Source organism: Diadema antillarum, unplaced genomic scaffold (genome assembly GCF_040938485.1).
Source record: "Diadema antillarum isolate AM-2024a unplaced genomic scaffold, OU_Dant_1.0 scf00000082, whole genome shotgun sequence".
In the NCBI taxonomy this organism is placed as follows: Eukaryota; Metazoa; Echinodermata; class Echinoidea; order Diadematoida; family Diadematidae; genus Diadema; species Diadema antillarum.
The window spans coordinates 2,256,944-2,271,483 of record NW_027270971.1 but is presented as its reverse complement, the minus strand read 5'-3'; the positions used below and the strand labels follow the sequence as shown (position 1 = coordinate 2,271,483).

The 14,540-nt window shown below is 38.0% G+C and overlaps 1 protein-coding gene across 1 annotated transcript; it reads left to right on the top strand.

Moving 5' to 3' along the window:
- The first annotated feature begins 2,441 nt into the window (after positions 1–2,441).
- On the top strand, positions 2,442–12,963 carry LOC139717766 (protein FAM76B-like). The gene is made up of 9 exons (XM_071629268.1): positions 2,442–2,634; positions 3,646–3,710; positions 4,859–4,919; positions 5,795–5,947; positions 7,229–7,848; positions 8,909–8,977; positions 10,943–11,084; positions 11,982–12,083; positions 12,645–12,963. Exons 1-9 carry the CDS (start codon positions 2,542–2,544, stop codon positions 12,744–12,746), a joined length of 1,407 nt encoding a protein of 468 aa, XP_071485369.1. The 5' UTR covers positions 2,442–2,541; the 3' UTR covers positions 12,747–12,963.
- Positions 12,964–14,540: the final 1,577 nt, after the last annotated feature.

Below are 14,540 nucleotides of genomic sequence, written 5' to 3'. Positions count from 1 at the left end.
ATTTAAAAGGTATTATTTTGTACTTAATGACAGAGACCGTACTTCAAAATCGTCAAAAATGGACTTATCGGTTTTTGCAAACAAACTCTTCATATATATATATATATATATATATATTTATATATATATATGAAGTGTTTGTTCGCAAAAACCGATAAGTCCATATTTGCCAAATGGAGATATTTGCGATTTGCGAACAAACTCTTCATATATGTATATTTGCCCTGTCATTACACCATATAAAATTGGAGATCATAAAAGGAAGAAAATATGCATATAAACTTAGCATCTGACAAATTCATATCTCTTTAAAAAAATGAAAAATTCTTGTAATTATATGGTTTAAATTTGTGATAATTCATCACATATGTGGATTACGTGAATGCATTGCAGCAATATTAGTAAAACACATCAGTGAAGTTTGAGGGAAATTGGACAATCTGTTCAAAAATGAGTTTTCACAACTTCAGTGCAGCTGCACATCGCTGGTTTGAGAAGGCTAGAAAAAATGTACAACAGTTTTGTGACATCACAGCAAGACAATGATACATAAAGAAAATATAAAAGAAATTCAGCTTTTCTTTTGATTTGTCCAGCATGATGAAAGAGCACTTGACTTATCTCTTTCAGAAAGTAGGGGGAATTAAATTACACTTTATATGAAGAGTTTGTTTGCAAAAACTGATAAGTCCATATTTGCAAAATGGAGATATTTGCGATTAAAGGTAAAGAAAAATAAAGAGAATAATAAGAAAAATTTTGCTTCTTTTGACCATAACTTCAAAAATGTACCTTTATATGTAATGACCAATATATCATTTAAAAGGTATTATTTTGTACTTTATGACAGAGACCGTAACTCAAAATCTTTAAAAATGGACTTATCGTTTTTTGCAAACAAACTCTTCATATACAATGTCAGTAACGAGTTGTAGGAATGTGTGCTTTTCATAAGAATCCAATTTTACAGAATTCTCTTCATATTTTTTTCACATTGCTGTCCTGCAATGACGCCAGGAACTGTTGTAAGTCTTTTCAAACAGCAGCGGCAGTGTTGAAACTTTAACAGTTAGTAACTTTTGAACAGATAGTACAATTTTCCTCAAACTTCACCAATGCGTTCTACTAATATTTCTGCATTCACTCAATCCACATACAGTATACCAGGTATATGAACATTGGGCATCATTTCTCTAAATAGTACATCGTTTGTATGCACAGTGGTAAATGGTGTATTACTCTCTAAAAAAAATCGAGTGAAAATATTCACTCTTAAAAGAGTGAATAAAAAAAAGAGTGAATTTTGAGTGAAATTGGAGTGAATTTTGAGTGAAAATGTTCATTTTCACTCATTTTGGAGTGACCTCAGGGATCACTCGAAGATTTTGGAGTGATCCCTGAGGTCACTCTAAAACAAGTGAAAATGAACATTTTCACTCAAAATTCACTCCAATTTCACTCTAAATTCACTCTTTTTTTTGTATTCACTCTTTTAGGAGTGAATATTTTCACTCGAGTTTTTTTAGAGAGTAGTACAATAACTGTGAATGAGACAAAGAAGAGACAGATTTAGGCCTACTTATAATCTACATCAATAAGCCAGTTTGGAGTTAGCTCATGTGCACAAGTGAATACAATGACCATTCTCTGTTTCTCACTTTTTTTTAAGGAACTTCAGTCATTTTATTCAAAGTGAAATAATGCATAATAGCTTACCAAAGTAACAATTTATGGAATTCGTCAGTCATGTTCAAACAAAGGATGAACATACACAGACCAGGTGACCAGAGTGGTCCACAATTAACACTTTAGGAAGCATCCATTTCATTATTTTGCATATTGAATCATATTATGAAGATTTTTTTCGCAAAAACCGATAAGTCCATATTTGCCAAATGGAGATATTTGTGATTTAAGGTCAAGAAAAATAAAGAGAATAATAAAAAAATTTGCTTCGTTTGACCATAACTTAAAAAATGTACCTTTATATGTAGTGACTAATATATCATTTAAAAGGTATTATTTTGTACTTTATGACAGAGACCATACTTCAAAATCTTCAAAAAATGGACTTATCGGTTTTTGGGAAGAAACTCTTCATATTATTGACTCTATGCCACTTTTGCTGTCAGGTAATATGAATTGTGCTGCCCTGCTGGCAAGCGCCATTTATGATTGGGATTACTTGTACTATTACATCACAGATGCTTATCTCAGTGAATTTAAGAACCAACATGCCCTAAATTAGCCTACTTTTTTTTTCTCTCTCTCTCTCTCCTCATGCGCCATGTTGGACGCGTCGGCTACACAGCTAGCGATTTTCACTCGTCATTATTTCTTTTGTAGTGCTTTGCGCTTCGGAACATGGGTCATGGCCATGCGTTTTTTGAAACAGGAAATAACATCGCGGAAGCGTTCGTACGTACAGTACAGTACACAATTGAAGGCCGAATCTCGCCGGGAAATTCACCGAATTCGCCTGGCCTGTAGCTTCTCTGAACAGGTTTTTCTGCGATCGTCTGAAGATAACTTCATGTCCACATGTCGCTGAAAAATGAAGCTCTTTTTGCGTGCACAAAGTGCAATAGCAGACATCCATTTGATGAATTATCACAAGGACAACAGCTTTGCAAGGTAAGCTTCTTGTTCTCACACTTCACTTCGTTGTGTGCATTTTCCAGCCACAGCTTTCGTATCGCGAGTTTACTTGCAGGCAATGCAGCCACTGCCCATTGCAAACAATGCCGGATGCAACGGGCGGAGCTTACGTCTCGCTGCAGCTGCAGACATCGATAGGAACTCACGTGGGAAATCCGTATATTGTGTGCCAGAATCTGTATTTATGAATACGAAATGGCGTCAAATTAGTACACCACACACTTTCAGATATCTTGAATATGTTTTTACATCATCACATCAGTGTTGTAGTCTGCGGCATAAACTGATTTTCTTTGTGCCTTTCTCATTGTGAATGTCAGTGTGACTGAGCTGAGCTGCTGTGTGTATTGTTGTGTTACGTGAGCTTGATTTTTTATCTAAATTTTAGATTCGCCTTGCACTGTAACTGGGAGGAAAAAGAAGTGATCAATCAGTCTTTTCATGTTTTTAGGAATAGATCTACATGTATGATGCAATTGTAAACTTTTATGAACATGTCACGTTGTGCACTGACACTGATGACAGTGAGAGGGGTTTGAATCTTTGCCCACAGCAGCCCCAGTGAATTAGGTTGCCTAGTACTAGTAGTTACACAAGATCAGAAGATAGATTCACTTATGACCAGACCAGATAAACTATCTTCCAGAAGCAGGAGGTATGCCAATATTATGACTGATTGATTGCAATTAATCAATGGTATGACCTGTTGTGGCTTTAATAACAAACATTTTATGTACTGTTTTTAAATAAACAAAACCACAAGTTTGAATGTTGTTTGTTGCTTGTTCCTGTAAACTTCACCTTATAGAATCACACCAGCCAAGTACAGTACTACAATTACATACTCTGCTTGAGGAATGTACTAATCAGAAAAAAAAAAAATAGAAGAAGAAGGGTTTCTTGTTATTTGACTTCATTTTTCTGTAACAAACTTCTGCTACAATGTAATTATTCTTGTACTTTTTCTCTTCTTTTTTTCCCACACAGGAATGTCGCGGGGCTTATCCAGTCGTCAAATGTACTTACTGCAGAACAGAATTTCAACAAGAGAAGTGAGAATACTATAGCACTGTTCATACACAATCAAGGGTGACAGTCGTGAACTTGAAATAAAGAAAAGCCGAAAACATCGTAAATATTCTTGTGCAAAAAGCACAAAGGCCAAAACTTCATCAAATACTTGTGAAAGATCACATTTTAGTACAGGCATGTGTTTTTGTCACACCCGAAAGGAAATCTTTCAACCCTTTCAGAGTTCCCATACATATGAATTACACAGTCTGTATGTTGTCATTTCAAAACTGATAAAACTGTACATGCTCCTTGAGTTTGTAATGATTTAGGGGCTGACTACAAATCAAGATGAGACAAAATTGCACTTTTAGAAGGTTTATACATCAACAACCCAATTAAATCCAAATGAGAATGACTGAACATACTACTGCAGTGAGAACTGTGATGACAGATGATGTGAAGATACATTATCAAGCTTTGTCTGTGGAGAAATATTTATCTGCTGTGTGAAACATTAATATCTAAGGCATATCTATACACTTGTATGTCTTTCTATTTGGCAACAAATGTGTGCAACAGTTCACTGAACATTTTGTAGTAACTGCAACAAAAGCAGCAGAGCAGATACTTCTAAGTTTTTAGTGAAATTGGCCAAGTATGAAGTGTATTCTCAAGTTAGTTCCATTTTAGCATTGTCAAGGTATCCTACATACATTGTACATTGTAGCATTCAGTTGTTTAATACCTTGCACAAGGCATTTTAATCTGGGGACTGACTTTTGTAAGTTTAGTACACTATTGTAAGCTCTTTTTTTTAATTCATCCATTGATTTATTTCGAGATTTCCGTAGGATGCTTTGATGAAATACATTTTGAGAATTCTTATCCTATAAAAAATGTCCTAACTCGTACTGCTGCCCTCCCTCTTTTGCTCAAGCTCCCACAGTTCAATAATTTCACTGAATTCATTCTTTAAGAAAGATAAATCTTCTGTTGTAGATGCACTGTACAAATTCCCAATATAATTCGATGTTGATCAATGCCTTTACCTGCAATGATGAATTCGAGTTCCATATACATGTAGATGCCTTATTTGTGATGAAAAGACATACACGCAGTGTTGTATTACAAGGCACTTATGACAGGATGCAAACTGGAAGTGTTGACCATACTTTTCTCTTTGCAGCAAGAGCAGCACAAATGCAATCTGCAAGAAATGTGCACAGAATGTGAAGACGTACGGCACGGTAAGTTCTGCCATCTCATCTCTCTTCCCATCATCGTTTAATTGACATTGGCTGTGAGTACAACTGTAGGTCTTCTTTTTGTCAGGAGCAGACTTTACAAGATATTAGAAAAAAAGAGGGAAATACATCTTGGTGTTAAAAAAAAATAGTATTGAAACATCAAGCCAATGTCACCATGTTGGTACATGGTACGTACATAAAGTTTTGGTAAAGCGAAGTAAAGGATCATATAGTTTTGGTTGAGACGTAACTTCAGGTTTCTAACATTTTTGGGTGAGATATTAATGAGAAATCTCCTATGAAATATGAAAGATTACGTAATTCCAAGAGGAATTCAAAGTTTATTTGATGAAAATTGGTTTTGAAATGGCTGGGATGCCCCAAACAGAGTAATCCTAATACAAGGTGGAACCCACCTTTTATTACAATCACTTTATTTTACGTTGTTTTTGGATGTCTCGGCCATTTCAAAACCGATTTCCATCAAATAAAGTTTGAAGTTGTCTTAGAATGGTGCGCTCTGTACTATTTCATAGATGGTTTGTTGGTATCTCGCAAAAAGTTAAAAGCCCAATCTTTGCCTCCACCAATACTATACCATCCAAAACTTTGTGTGAATTAATTTTCATCTTGTGTATTATTGAGAGTTACTGGAGAAGAAGTTCCAATCAACTACGTGTGTACAATTGAACAAGTACTTGCATGTCCTGGATAATTGTTGTCGTGTAGAAAGTAGAAATTGGTGTATTCTTTACCATCCAGAAGGCTAATCTTTGGCATGAAGGCTCTCTATTGGCTTTCACTTCTATTCAGTAATATCAGGTTTGTGTGCCTATTCCAGTGACTCCGTCAATCATCCACTTTCACACATACAGCCCAAGCCCTGCGAATACTGCAACGTTATCGCTGCATTCATCGGAAACAAATGCCAGAGGTGCTCAAACTCGGAGAAGAAGTATGGCCCCCCACACACGTGCGAGCAGTGTAAACAAAAGTGTGCTTTTGACCGGAAGGATGAGAGGAAGAAGGTATTAAACATATGTTCAGTCAAAAAGAAAGAAAGCTCGGGCCAGCGAGGACACATAACTGGTTTATGATATGTCCATGAAGTCAGTCATAAACATAAGTTGTTTTTAGGCAGCTTGTGAAACTTCACAAACTTCACAAACTTAACTACTATGCAGTATTCCAGGTTATGTTTTCAGTAGTTGGTATTACTGTATTTCAGTAAAGCTGATATCACAAACTTACACATTTTTCTGGTCACCTGCATGAAGTATAGAAGCTGGCTTCTGAACCATAAATCTGAGCAAACTCATGAAATGATGCCAGGGCCTTTGATGCTATATTTACTACATTAAAAGACATGTTCAAGATGCATGCAATAATGAAGAGATTGCAGTGAAACTCACCAAGTATACTACAGACCTTGCTTTTACCAACCACGTGAGTTACTCTCTATGAATGCATCTAATATTTTAAAAAAGAAAGAAAAGAAACTAAAAGAAGATTTTCAGTAGTGAACTGAATAGAAATAGTTGCAGCAAGTTATTTTGACAGGTCTAAATTGCCATGAGGCCCTTTGTTAATGTCCAGAATGTTCACAAGGACTTCTTATTGACAGATTTAACCCTTGTTCAGTAATGTGGTGCCCTTATAATGATCTGTAAACATGATAAGAAGTCACGAAGATGTACTTCATTGCATGTACTAGGGGGGGGGGGGGAAAGAAAAGAAAAGAAGATTTTGAACATGATTTCCAGTAGTAAACTGAATAGACATAGTTGCAGCAAGTTGTTATTTTGACAGGTCTAATTTGCCATGAGGCCCATTGTTAATGTCCAGAATGTTCACAAGGACTTCTTAGTGACAGATGTAACCCTCATTCGATAATGTGGTGCCCTTATAATGATCTGTAAACTTGATAAGAAGTCACTAAGTTGTATTCAGTTAATTGCATGTACTGTGAAGAAAAAAACAATTTTCAAGATGTAGATCACTTTGGATATGAGGCGTGTGGGAAGAGAGAAGAGTTTGCAGACTAAACAGACCATTCGAAAAGAAAAACATTATAAGTTTATGTTTTAGAAAACAACAATATGTATTATCATTTGGCAGGTATTTTCACATTTTATCCCAATGCTGACTAGGAAATGAAAGAGGAAGGCCCCATAGCAAAAATTGAGGAGCCATCAAAGTTTTGTTGTCATTTGTGTATTCGTTTTTTATTTCCTTGTAACAAATGCATACCAGGAAAAGGCATTAGTTGTTCATTTATCCTGTCTTTTATGAATTAATTTTGCACACAGGTTGATGGGAAACTTCTGTGTTGGTTGTGTACATTGTCTTACAAACGGGTACTTCAAAAGGCGAAGAAGAGGAAATACGACCTGACGAATCGCGATCACCATCGGAATTCCTCGAGTGATGGAGGGACGCGGGGTAGCAGCAATGGTGGAGGAGGGGGCGCAGGGGGAGGACCCACTGCAGGGAGTGGGGGCGGAGGAGGGAATGGGGGAAATGGGGGAGGAGGAGGAGCCACCACGCCCACAGCCCTGACCCCAACAGGCAATCCCACCGCCACCACCACCGCCCAGTCACAGAACACTGCCTCGCCCCTGAAAAACAGGAACACCAACCGCGACACACCTACCTCAGTGGGGCGAAATCGCAGTGAGAACGCGTCCAGCGGCCCCGGAACCGGGAGCCTGTTCAGTCGGGACTCATCAACGAGAGAAGGCAGAGATAGAGAGAGGGGAGGAGGAGGAAGTGGAGGAGGAGGAGGAGGAGGGGGAGGAGAGAAAGATAGGGACAGAGACAGGGACAAGGGTAGAGAGAGACATAGAGACAGGAATCGTGACAGGGAAAAGGAGAAAAAGGATGACCGCGACCATCGGCACCACAACTCAAAATCCAACGAGAAGAAACAGTGAGTGTGGCTGGAATTTTGTCGATATTTGGATGTCATATTTTGGGCGATTTATTTATTCACTTATGTAGTATCTTTCTAGATACATAATTCCATGTGTCTGTTTCTGTTGATAAGAAGGAACATTGATAATCAATCACTACTCCGAAGCAATAGCTTACCATCTCACATAAAGTGCAATGCCGCGATATTGAGACACTTCTGTGTTTTGAGAAGTCCTGGTGGGGGTTTTGTTTTAGTCAAGGAGCAAGACATACATTGTAGGTCAGTTTATGTACAAGACAGCAATTCAATATTCAAGTGGCAACCGTGCTCAATATGAATGTGTCTGAATCTCCTAGACAAACTAACAGTATGGGCCTCATATTTCCTTGGCACAAATATGGCTTTATGCATCCCTTCTTTCAACTGAAACAATTACTCTGAGATACTTTTGCTTTGGCAGAAAAATATGTTTTTCTTGAGCTGTGTCAAGGCAAGTATAAAATCTCAGTTATGTTTATATCTTGTTTAGTGTACAACTTTGCTACCATGCAAGTTAATGTACACAAGACTGTTTTAGTCATCTTTATTTTCTTGGTTTTTGATGTGTGTTTTTTTTTTCTTGATGTGTTTTTACTAGGCCACAGATGTGTAGCAGACTTTTTTTCTTCTTCTTTTTTTCTTTTTTTTTTGGGTAAATTTGTAAATTTCACAAAAATATACTCATATTCTGTGTGGGAGGATTTTCAAAACAGCATGCCCCGAGTTCATCTTGAAAGATCATAAAGAGAATGCGACCAGAAGGAAATTGTGAAATTATTTGTATGATATGTGTAAGAAATAAAGTTCTCTGTAGGTGATGTTTTTGGTAATTTGAGCAGGAAAGTGAATCTTTCAATCATATTTGGTACTATTTTACCCACTCACATTGAAAGGGGAGCAAAATACCTTCATGTTTCTTCAGTATTACCCCCTCCCCCTTTTTGTGTGTATAGTGGAATTTATTTGCCTGTTTTCCATTCAAAGGATTTTTCTGTGACATAGTAAATAAGTGTTTGTTTTTCACTCTGACCCTTAGAACACTTCATGAGCCTGAGTTGAAACGGACCAAATCAGAACACTCCAGCAACGGCGCCTTACCTTCTGCGTAAGTGTAGTTCTCATTCATTTCTCTGATTTGTGAAGTCAAGATGTGTGTTCCTATTAACGGAATTAATTTTCATACCGAGCATAAGCAACACAAAATGAATTCTGAAAGTCATATTGTGAGCTTGACATATTGAATAAGATAAAATGCATTTAACCACTGTACTTTCATCATATAAACACAGATTTGTCTTCATTTCCCTTCTAAGAAAAGATTCCTCAACCATTAGTTTTTGCATCAAAAACAAATTTGATCGAACATGCTGCTTACATGCATAATGTTGACACAAACATTACAAGCAATATGTGTGTGTTTGGTTTCCCATGTCTACATTATCCTGAATTGACTGTCTCGTAAACTGTGGCGACACATATTTCAAAATCATATGTTGTATTTTTTATTTGATTTGTTTATATATTCATAGCTTTGCGCCAAATGCTTGGTTCTTCCAGCTGGAACTTGTGTCCATTGTTACAGGTTCAGGCAATAGTAGTAGAATCCAAATACATTTCTGCTCTGTCCTAGGTTTGCAAACTGAAAACTATCAGGGTGGGAAAACCCCATATACAGCAGTCTTAACCCTAACTAGGCGGAGGGCCCCCCCCCCCTCGACGTTTTGCGCGATGTATCGCTAACGCGAAAAGCTAACGCCGCGACGTTTCATGACTCCGAGGCCCCCCCCCTCGACGTTTTGCGCGATGTATCGCTAACGCGAAAAGCTAACGCCGCGACGTTTCATGACTTTTTTCTTTCGAGTCTCCCGCATCTTTTGACACCAAATTTGCGATGCCCGGGCGCGCGGTTCCGAAGTTGCGCATAAATATGTACGTGCATGTCAGACCAAATATTGCTCAAAAACATGAATTCGTGTACAATTTCAATGCAAACTGTGCTTACAGGTTTGGGGTTTTACCAATTAAAATCAGTTAATAACATATTTTCTTGTTCGGAACAATGTCGCGAACAAGTTTCATCGAAAAAAATGAAAAACATAAAGTCGAAAAAACAAAGAAATACATAAGAAATTCAAAAAACAATAAAATACTTAAGAAATTTTTCCAGATGGCACAATTTTTTTCTCTCATATTTGCTCAGGACACTAAAAAGAATATTTACACAAAAAAATGTGCCCATTTTGAGCTTTATTTAGGGATTTATACCAAAGTGTCTGATTTCATGCATCATTATGCATAAATTAGCATAATTAAGCATAAATGATACTTTTAAAAAAATTGAACTTCATGGTACTTTAGATTACATCATAGGCAACGTGTGTGCGAATTTTCGTCGCGATCGTGCAGTCGACGGCCGAGATCTGGAGGGGGGGGCCTGGGAGGCCCCCCCCCCCCCTAGCCCGGCCTAATTAGGGTTAAGATCCGGCCAACTAGAATTGACAGGAAATGTTCTTCAGGAGGTGGAGATGGTGTACATTGTGACTGGATTTTGTTCTGCACCATACCCAGCCACAAGATTGTAGAGAGATCAGCTGTTTTGCAAATAACCAGAGGCTTACCGGAGGCCACACATTACACTCGCATCTTTGGATCTTCCATGCAGATTGTGTGGTCTCAACAAGACATCATCAAGCCCAAGTAATAGAGATTACAAATGTACATAGTGATCATGATGCACAATAAAGGTCATATATTTTGGTGTTATCTCTTTTTGCTGCTGTCCTCTTCCCCGTAGATTTACAAAGACTGGACAATGTATATCGCTTGATTGCCATGACACAACACATACAAGCTTATGTGATGGAGCTAGGATGTTGCCTCTGCTTCTCTCTCTCTCTCTCTCTCTCTCTCTCTCTCTGGATCATCCAAGGCTGGCATGACCTTCATTGACCCTGACAGCACATCGTATCGTTTGTTTGTTTGTTTGTTTTGTTTTGTTTTTTGTTTTTTTACAATGCAGTTTGTACATCACAATGATGGACTAATGTCCTTTTCACTCTTGACTTTGTAGATCATCCAAGACAGATATGACCTTTATCGACCCCGGCAACACAGACCACATGGTTGCCATGACACAGCTCAGAGAACAGGTGGCCTCCCTGAAGAAGGTGCTGGCGGAGAAAGAGAAATCCATCTTGGAGCGTGATAAGAAGGTATGCTTGTCAAGCATATAACCAATTTTCTTCTCTGGCATTTCCTCCAAGATTTTTAACGACAGAGTCCCTCTCATTCACCGGAGATGATGTAAGAGGGTGTGCTTCCAAATATGCTCACATTGGCTAGAAATAGTGACATGACCTAGAACGTAGGTCTCAGTGATCGATGGCAAATGAAATATTGTGTGAGGTCAATCAGATGATGCCATATTGATAAAATATGAAATGATTTTCAAACTCGTACTCATATCTTATGCCAGTACTACTGTGAAACAGGATAATCAAATATTTCAAAGCATATCATCTGATGATGGTGAGTAGCTTTTTACATGTACAGATGAAGATGAAATTTCCTTGGAATTTTTGTGCATTCCCTTATGTACCTCGGCAATATTTTGTCAAAGGTACTGTTTACCATTGGGAGCCTGATTTTAAAAAATGTTCAAGATATCACATTTGATGCATATGTGTAGGTCAGTTGTTTCACGAAACATCCAACCATACAAAAATTTTGCAATAAATCCCGAAATATAAGGAGATACAATGTATCACTATTTTTCTCACTAAACCATAACTGTAGACGGTTTAGTCTGGAAACATTTTTATTGTAACTACTGTTCACATTTTGTGTAAGTATTTAACAGTAGTTAACATCGATTATACTGGTTCAAATTTTTACATTAGTTGTTTCTATCCTTAACTCACATTTTAGAACTGTTTTGAAGCACTTATTCGGGGGTGTTGTTTCATCTGCATTTGGTAAATTATACCTTTAAGCTTTTTTTATTCAATGGGATTTTTACACAGTGCAAGGAGTGACACATATCTTCACAATGCCTGTATGTTTTGATCCTTGTGGTCTCTTGACAATTTGTTTGCTGCATTTTTGACTAGATCACAGAGCTGAAAGCCATCCACATGCAGATCGAGAGAGATCTTCGCACAAGACTCCAAACTCTGCAGAAGGAACATCAGGATACGGTCGATGACTTACAGGTGTGTGTGCTAAGTGTGTCATCTAAGGCTGGAAAACGAATTCAGCAATTACCAAAAATAAGAAATGATTTTGAAATCTTTTCTCCCAGGATCACACAACAAGAGGCTCTGTTGAACATTGTTGCAAAGGAAATCTCAAACCAGAAAATTAGCCTATGACCAACTCTTTGAATGTTGATTGCTTGGTTTGGGCTTTTGTTTATTGTCTTTATTTCATTCAGAAGAAATGTTGGTCCAAACTTCTCGATAATTGTGTTATTACTTTTGTTATTTATTTATTTCACGTCAGTTTCCCTTTGTTTGCATTTATTACTTTGAAAAAACAAACAAACAGACAAACAAACTTCAGCTTCCAAGACAATATATATCTGTCATTTTGTTTAGATATTGCTGCTCAACCCTAAAAAGTATGTTTGAAAAGAATATGATCCATTATTCAGAACCAAATGAAGTGAATATAAAAACATATGTTTTGTAGTGTATAAGACTGTGATGCACCTGTTGGTATGAATTGTTTCAAGATCTCTCTTTTTTATGTGTGTAAATTTTGTTTGTCTGCAGGCCAAAAATCGTGCCCTTACAAAACAGGTCGCCCAGCTTTCCAAGTCATCAAAAGATAAGGAGAAGGAAAAAGATAAGGAGAGAGACAAGGTGACTATATGACAGACTAGTCAGGTTTTGGAGCCCGTAGAGCAAACAGAAACGATCTCTCTCTTTGTATTTTCTTCTCGTCAATGGCGAAGCACAAACGTCGAGGCTCGAGTGTGAGCGGCATCCCGAGCCACGTGGAAAAACACTCTCCCGCGTCGACTTTCGACGGGGCAGTACGTAATCAAGTGTGTGTTTTTTTGTGTGCGTCACGCTGCAGATAGCGATGATCTTTTCTCAGTCCCACGTACTGCCATCTGTGTCGACACCGCTGCAGAATGTTTGCACCGTCTATGCATACACGGAGCTGAGCAGTCTGAGAGGCATTGCTTCAACACTCAGGAGGTGACATCAAAACTTTTTTGTCGCTGTCACTTTTGTGATTCTGCATTTTTAACACCAACGGAAGGCTTTGGAGTTTGCGCAGAGAAGCCATTCTGTGGTGCTGTTTATCGCATTGAGTGGATTGCATCTACTCCTGGTGGACCTAAGTTTATTTAGAACAGGACAAAAGGCAAACTAAGTCTTTGAATATTAATAAACTATTAAATCACTGATCATATTTGTCCTGCTTTTATATGGTGCCCAGTCACCGCAGGCGTGTTTTAAACAGAGTTTGATATTTATGCAATAGAGCTTTGATATTCCCTATTTTCTCTCATATATATTAGGTATCGGAGCTATCCGAGCTATCCGTCAATGTTATGAGTAACCTGTAATGTAGTGTATTGTTGGGTAATATAAGTCCTTGTTTTTGCAGCGTTTTATGGAGGGAACTGGTGGTAAATTTGAGTTACAGTATTTGCTGCTACCATGGCAACAGTCCAAATGCACACAGAGGAGGGTGAAGGTGTTCTGCCAACTCTTGCCACGGTGACCTGTGATTGGTTGAAAGTTACAGCTGTCACAACTTATCGCCTGCTTGAGGACCCTGGAATACTGTTCTCGCCGCCTTCTGGGCAGTTTTCAATGCATTATTTACAGCAAGATTTGTGTATTTCTCTGTTGTTACGTTGAGGTAATTCTATGCTTTTGATTTTAAGTAATGACCAGACAGGTCAACATCATACGGACATGTATCTGATGCATGCATTTACATTGATCAAGTTTCATAAAATGCAGAGCACTCAAAAACCCTATATGGTCAGCTGAGAGAGTTAAGGGTATTGAAAGGATGGACATTGGTCAGAAATAGTGCTATCGGTCATTCCGTCCTGGTCTCTCTAGGTTTTAGAGGAAGAAGGTTAGGTCTGTGTCTCCCACATACTGTATACGCCGTATATAGCGAGTATAAATTTTCACGAATCGGGACTTCCCGACAATTTGATGAGTGGTTAAATTCGCAGTTGTGGAGAACAGTACAGATCACAGACAATGTATGTGTGCATGTCACATTCATGTCGGGAGCGGAAGTAATATTTTCATGTGTTTTAAATTCATGAATAGCACCCAACTTGCAGAAATATAAACATCCCAAAATATTTGGCGTATACAGTATCCTCCAAGGGATGTTTGGGTGTAAGAGGTGAATATTGACCTGTCCATGAGGATATGCATAGAATCCATCCACTGTGTGTTTGTTACATGCATGTACGAGTAAATCATAAACCAATTGTGTCCGGGCCACATTCTAGGATTTTAAAGTTGAATGCACTTTCCTTCCGTACTCGTCAGGTTGAAGTAGCGATCAATTGCTTGTGGTTTGGAGATCATTTCTGGACTCTTGTTTCGTAACAAAATGTAATAATGAAATGTTGAAATGTTAGTAAAATGCCCTGACATATTGTAGCAGGCAAGTGCTGAAAACAG

Bases quoted from the DNA above. Each gene is read 5' to 3' on its own strand.
- LOC139717766 (XM_071629268.1), top strand. From the start codon at position 2,542: ATGTCGCTGAAAAATGAAGCTCTTTTTGCGTGCACAAAGTGCAATAGC. The intron at 3,711-4,858 runs GTGAGAATACTA...TTCTCTTTGCAG, and splicing joins ACAGAATTTCAACAAGAGAA to CAAGAGCAGCACAAATGCAA. The intron at 7,849-8,908 runs GTGAGTGTGGCT...TCTGACCCTTAG, and splicing joins AAATCCAACGAGAAGAAACA to AACACTTCATGAGCCTGAGT.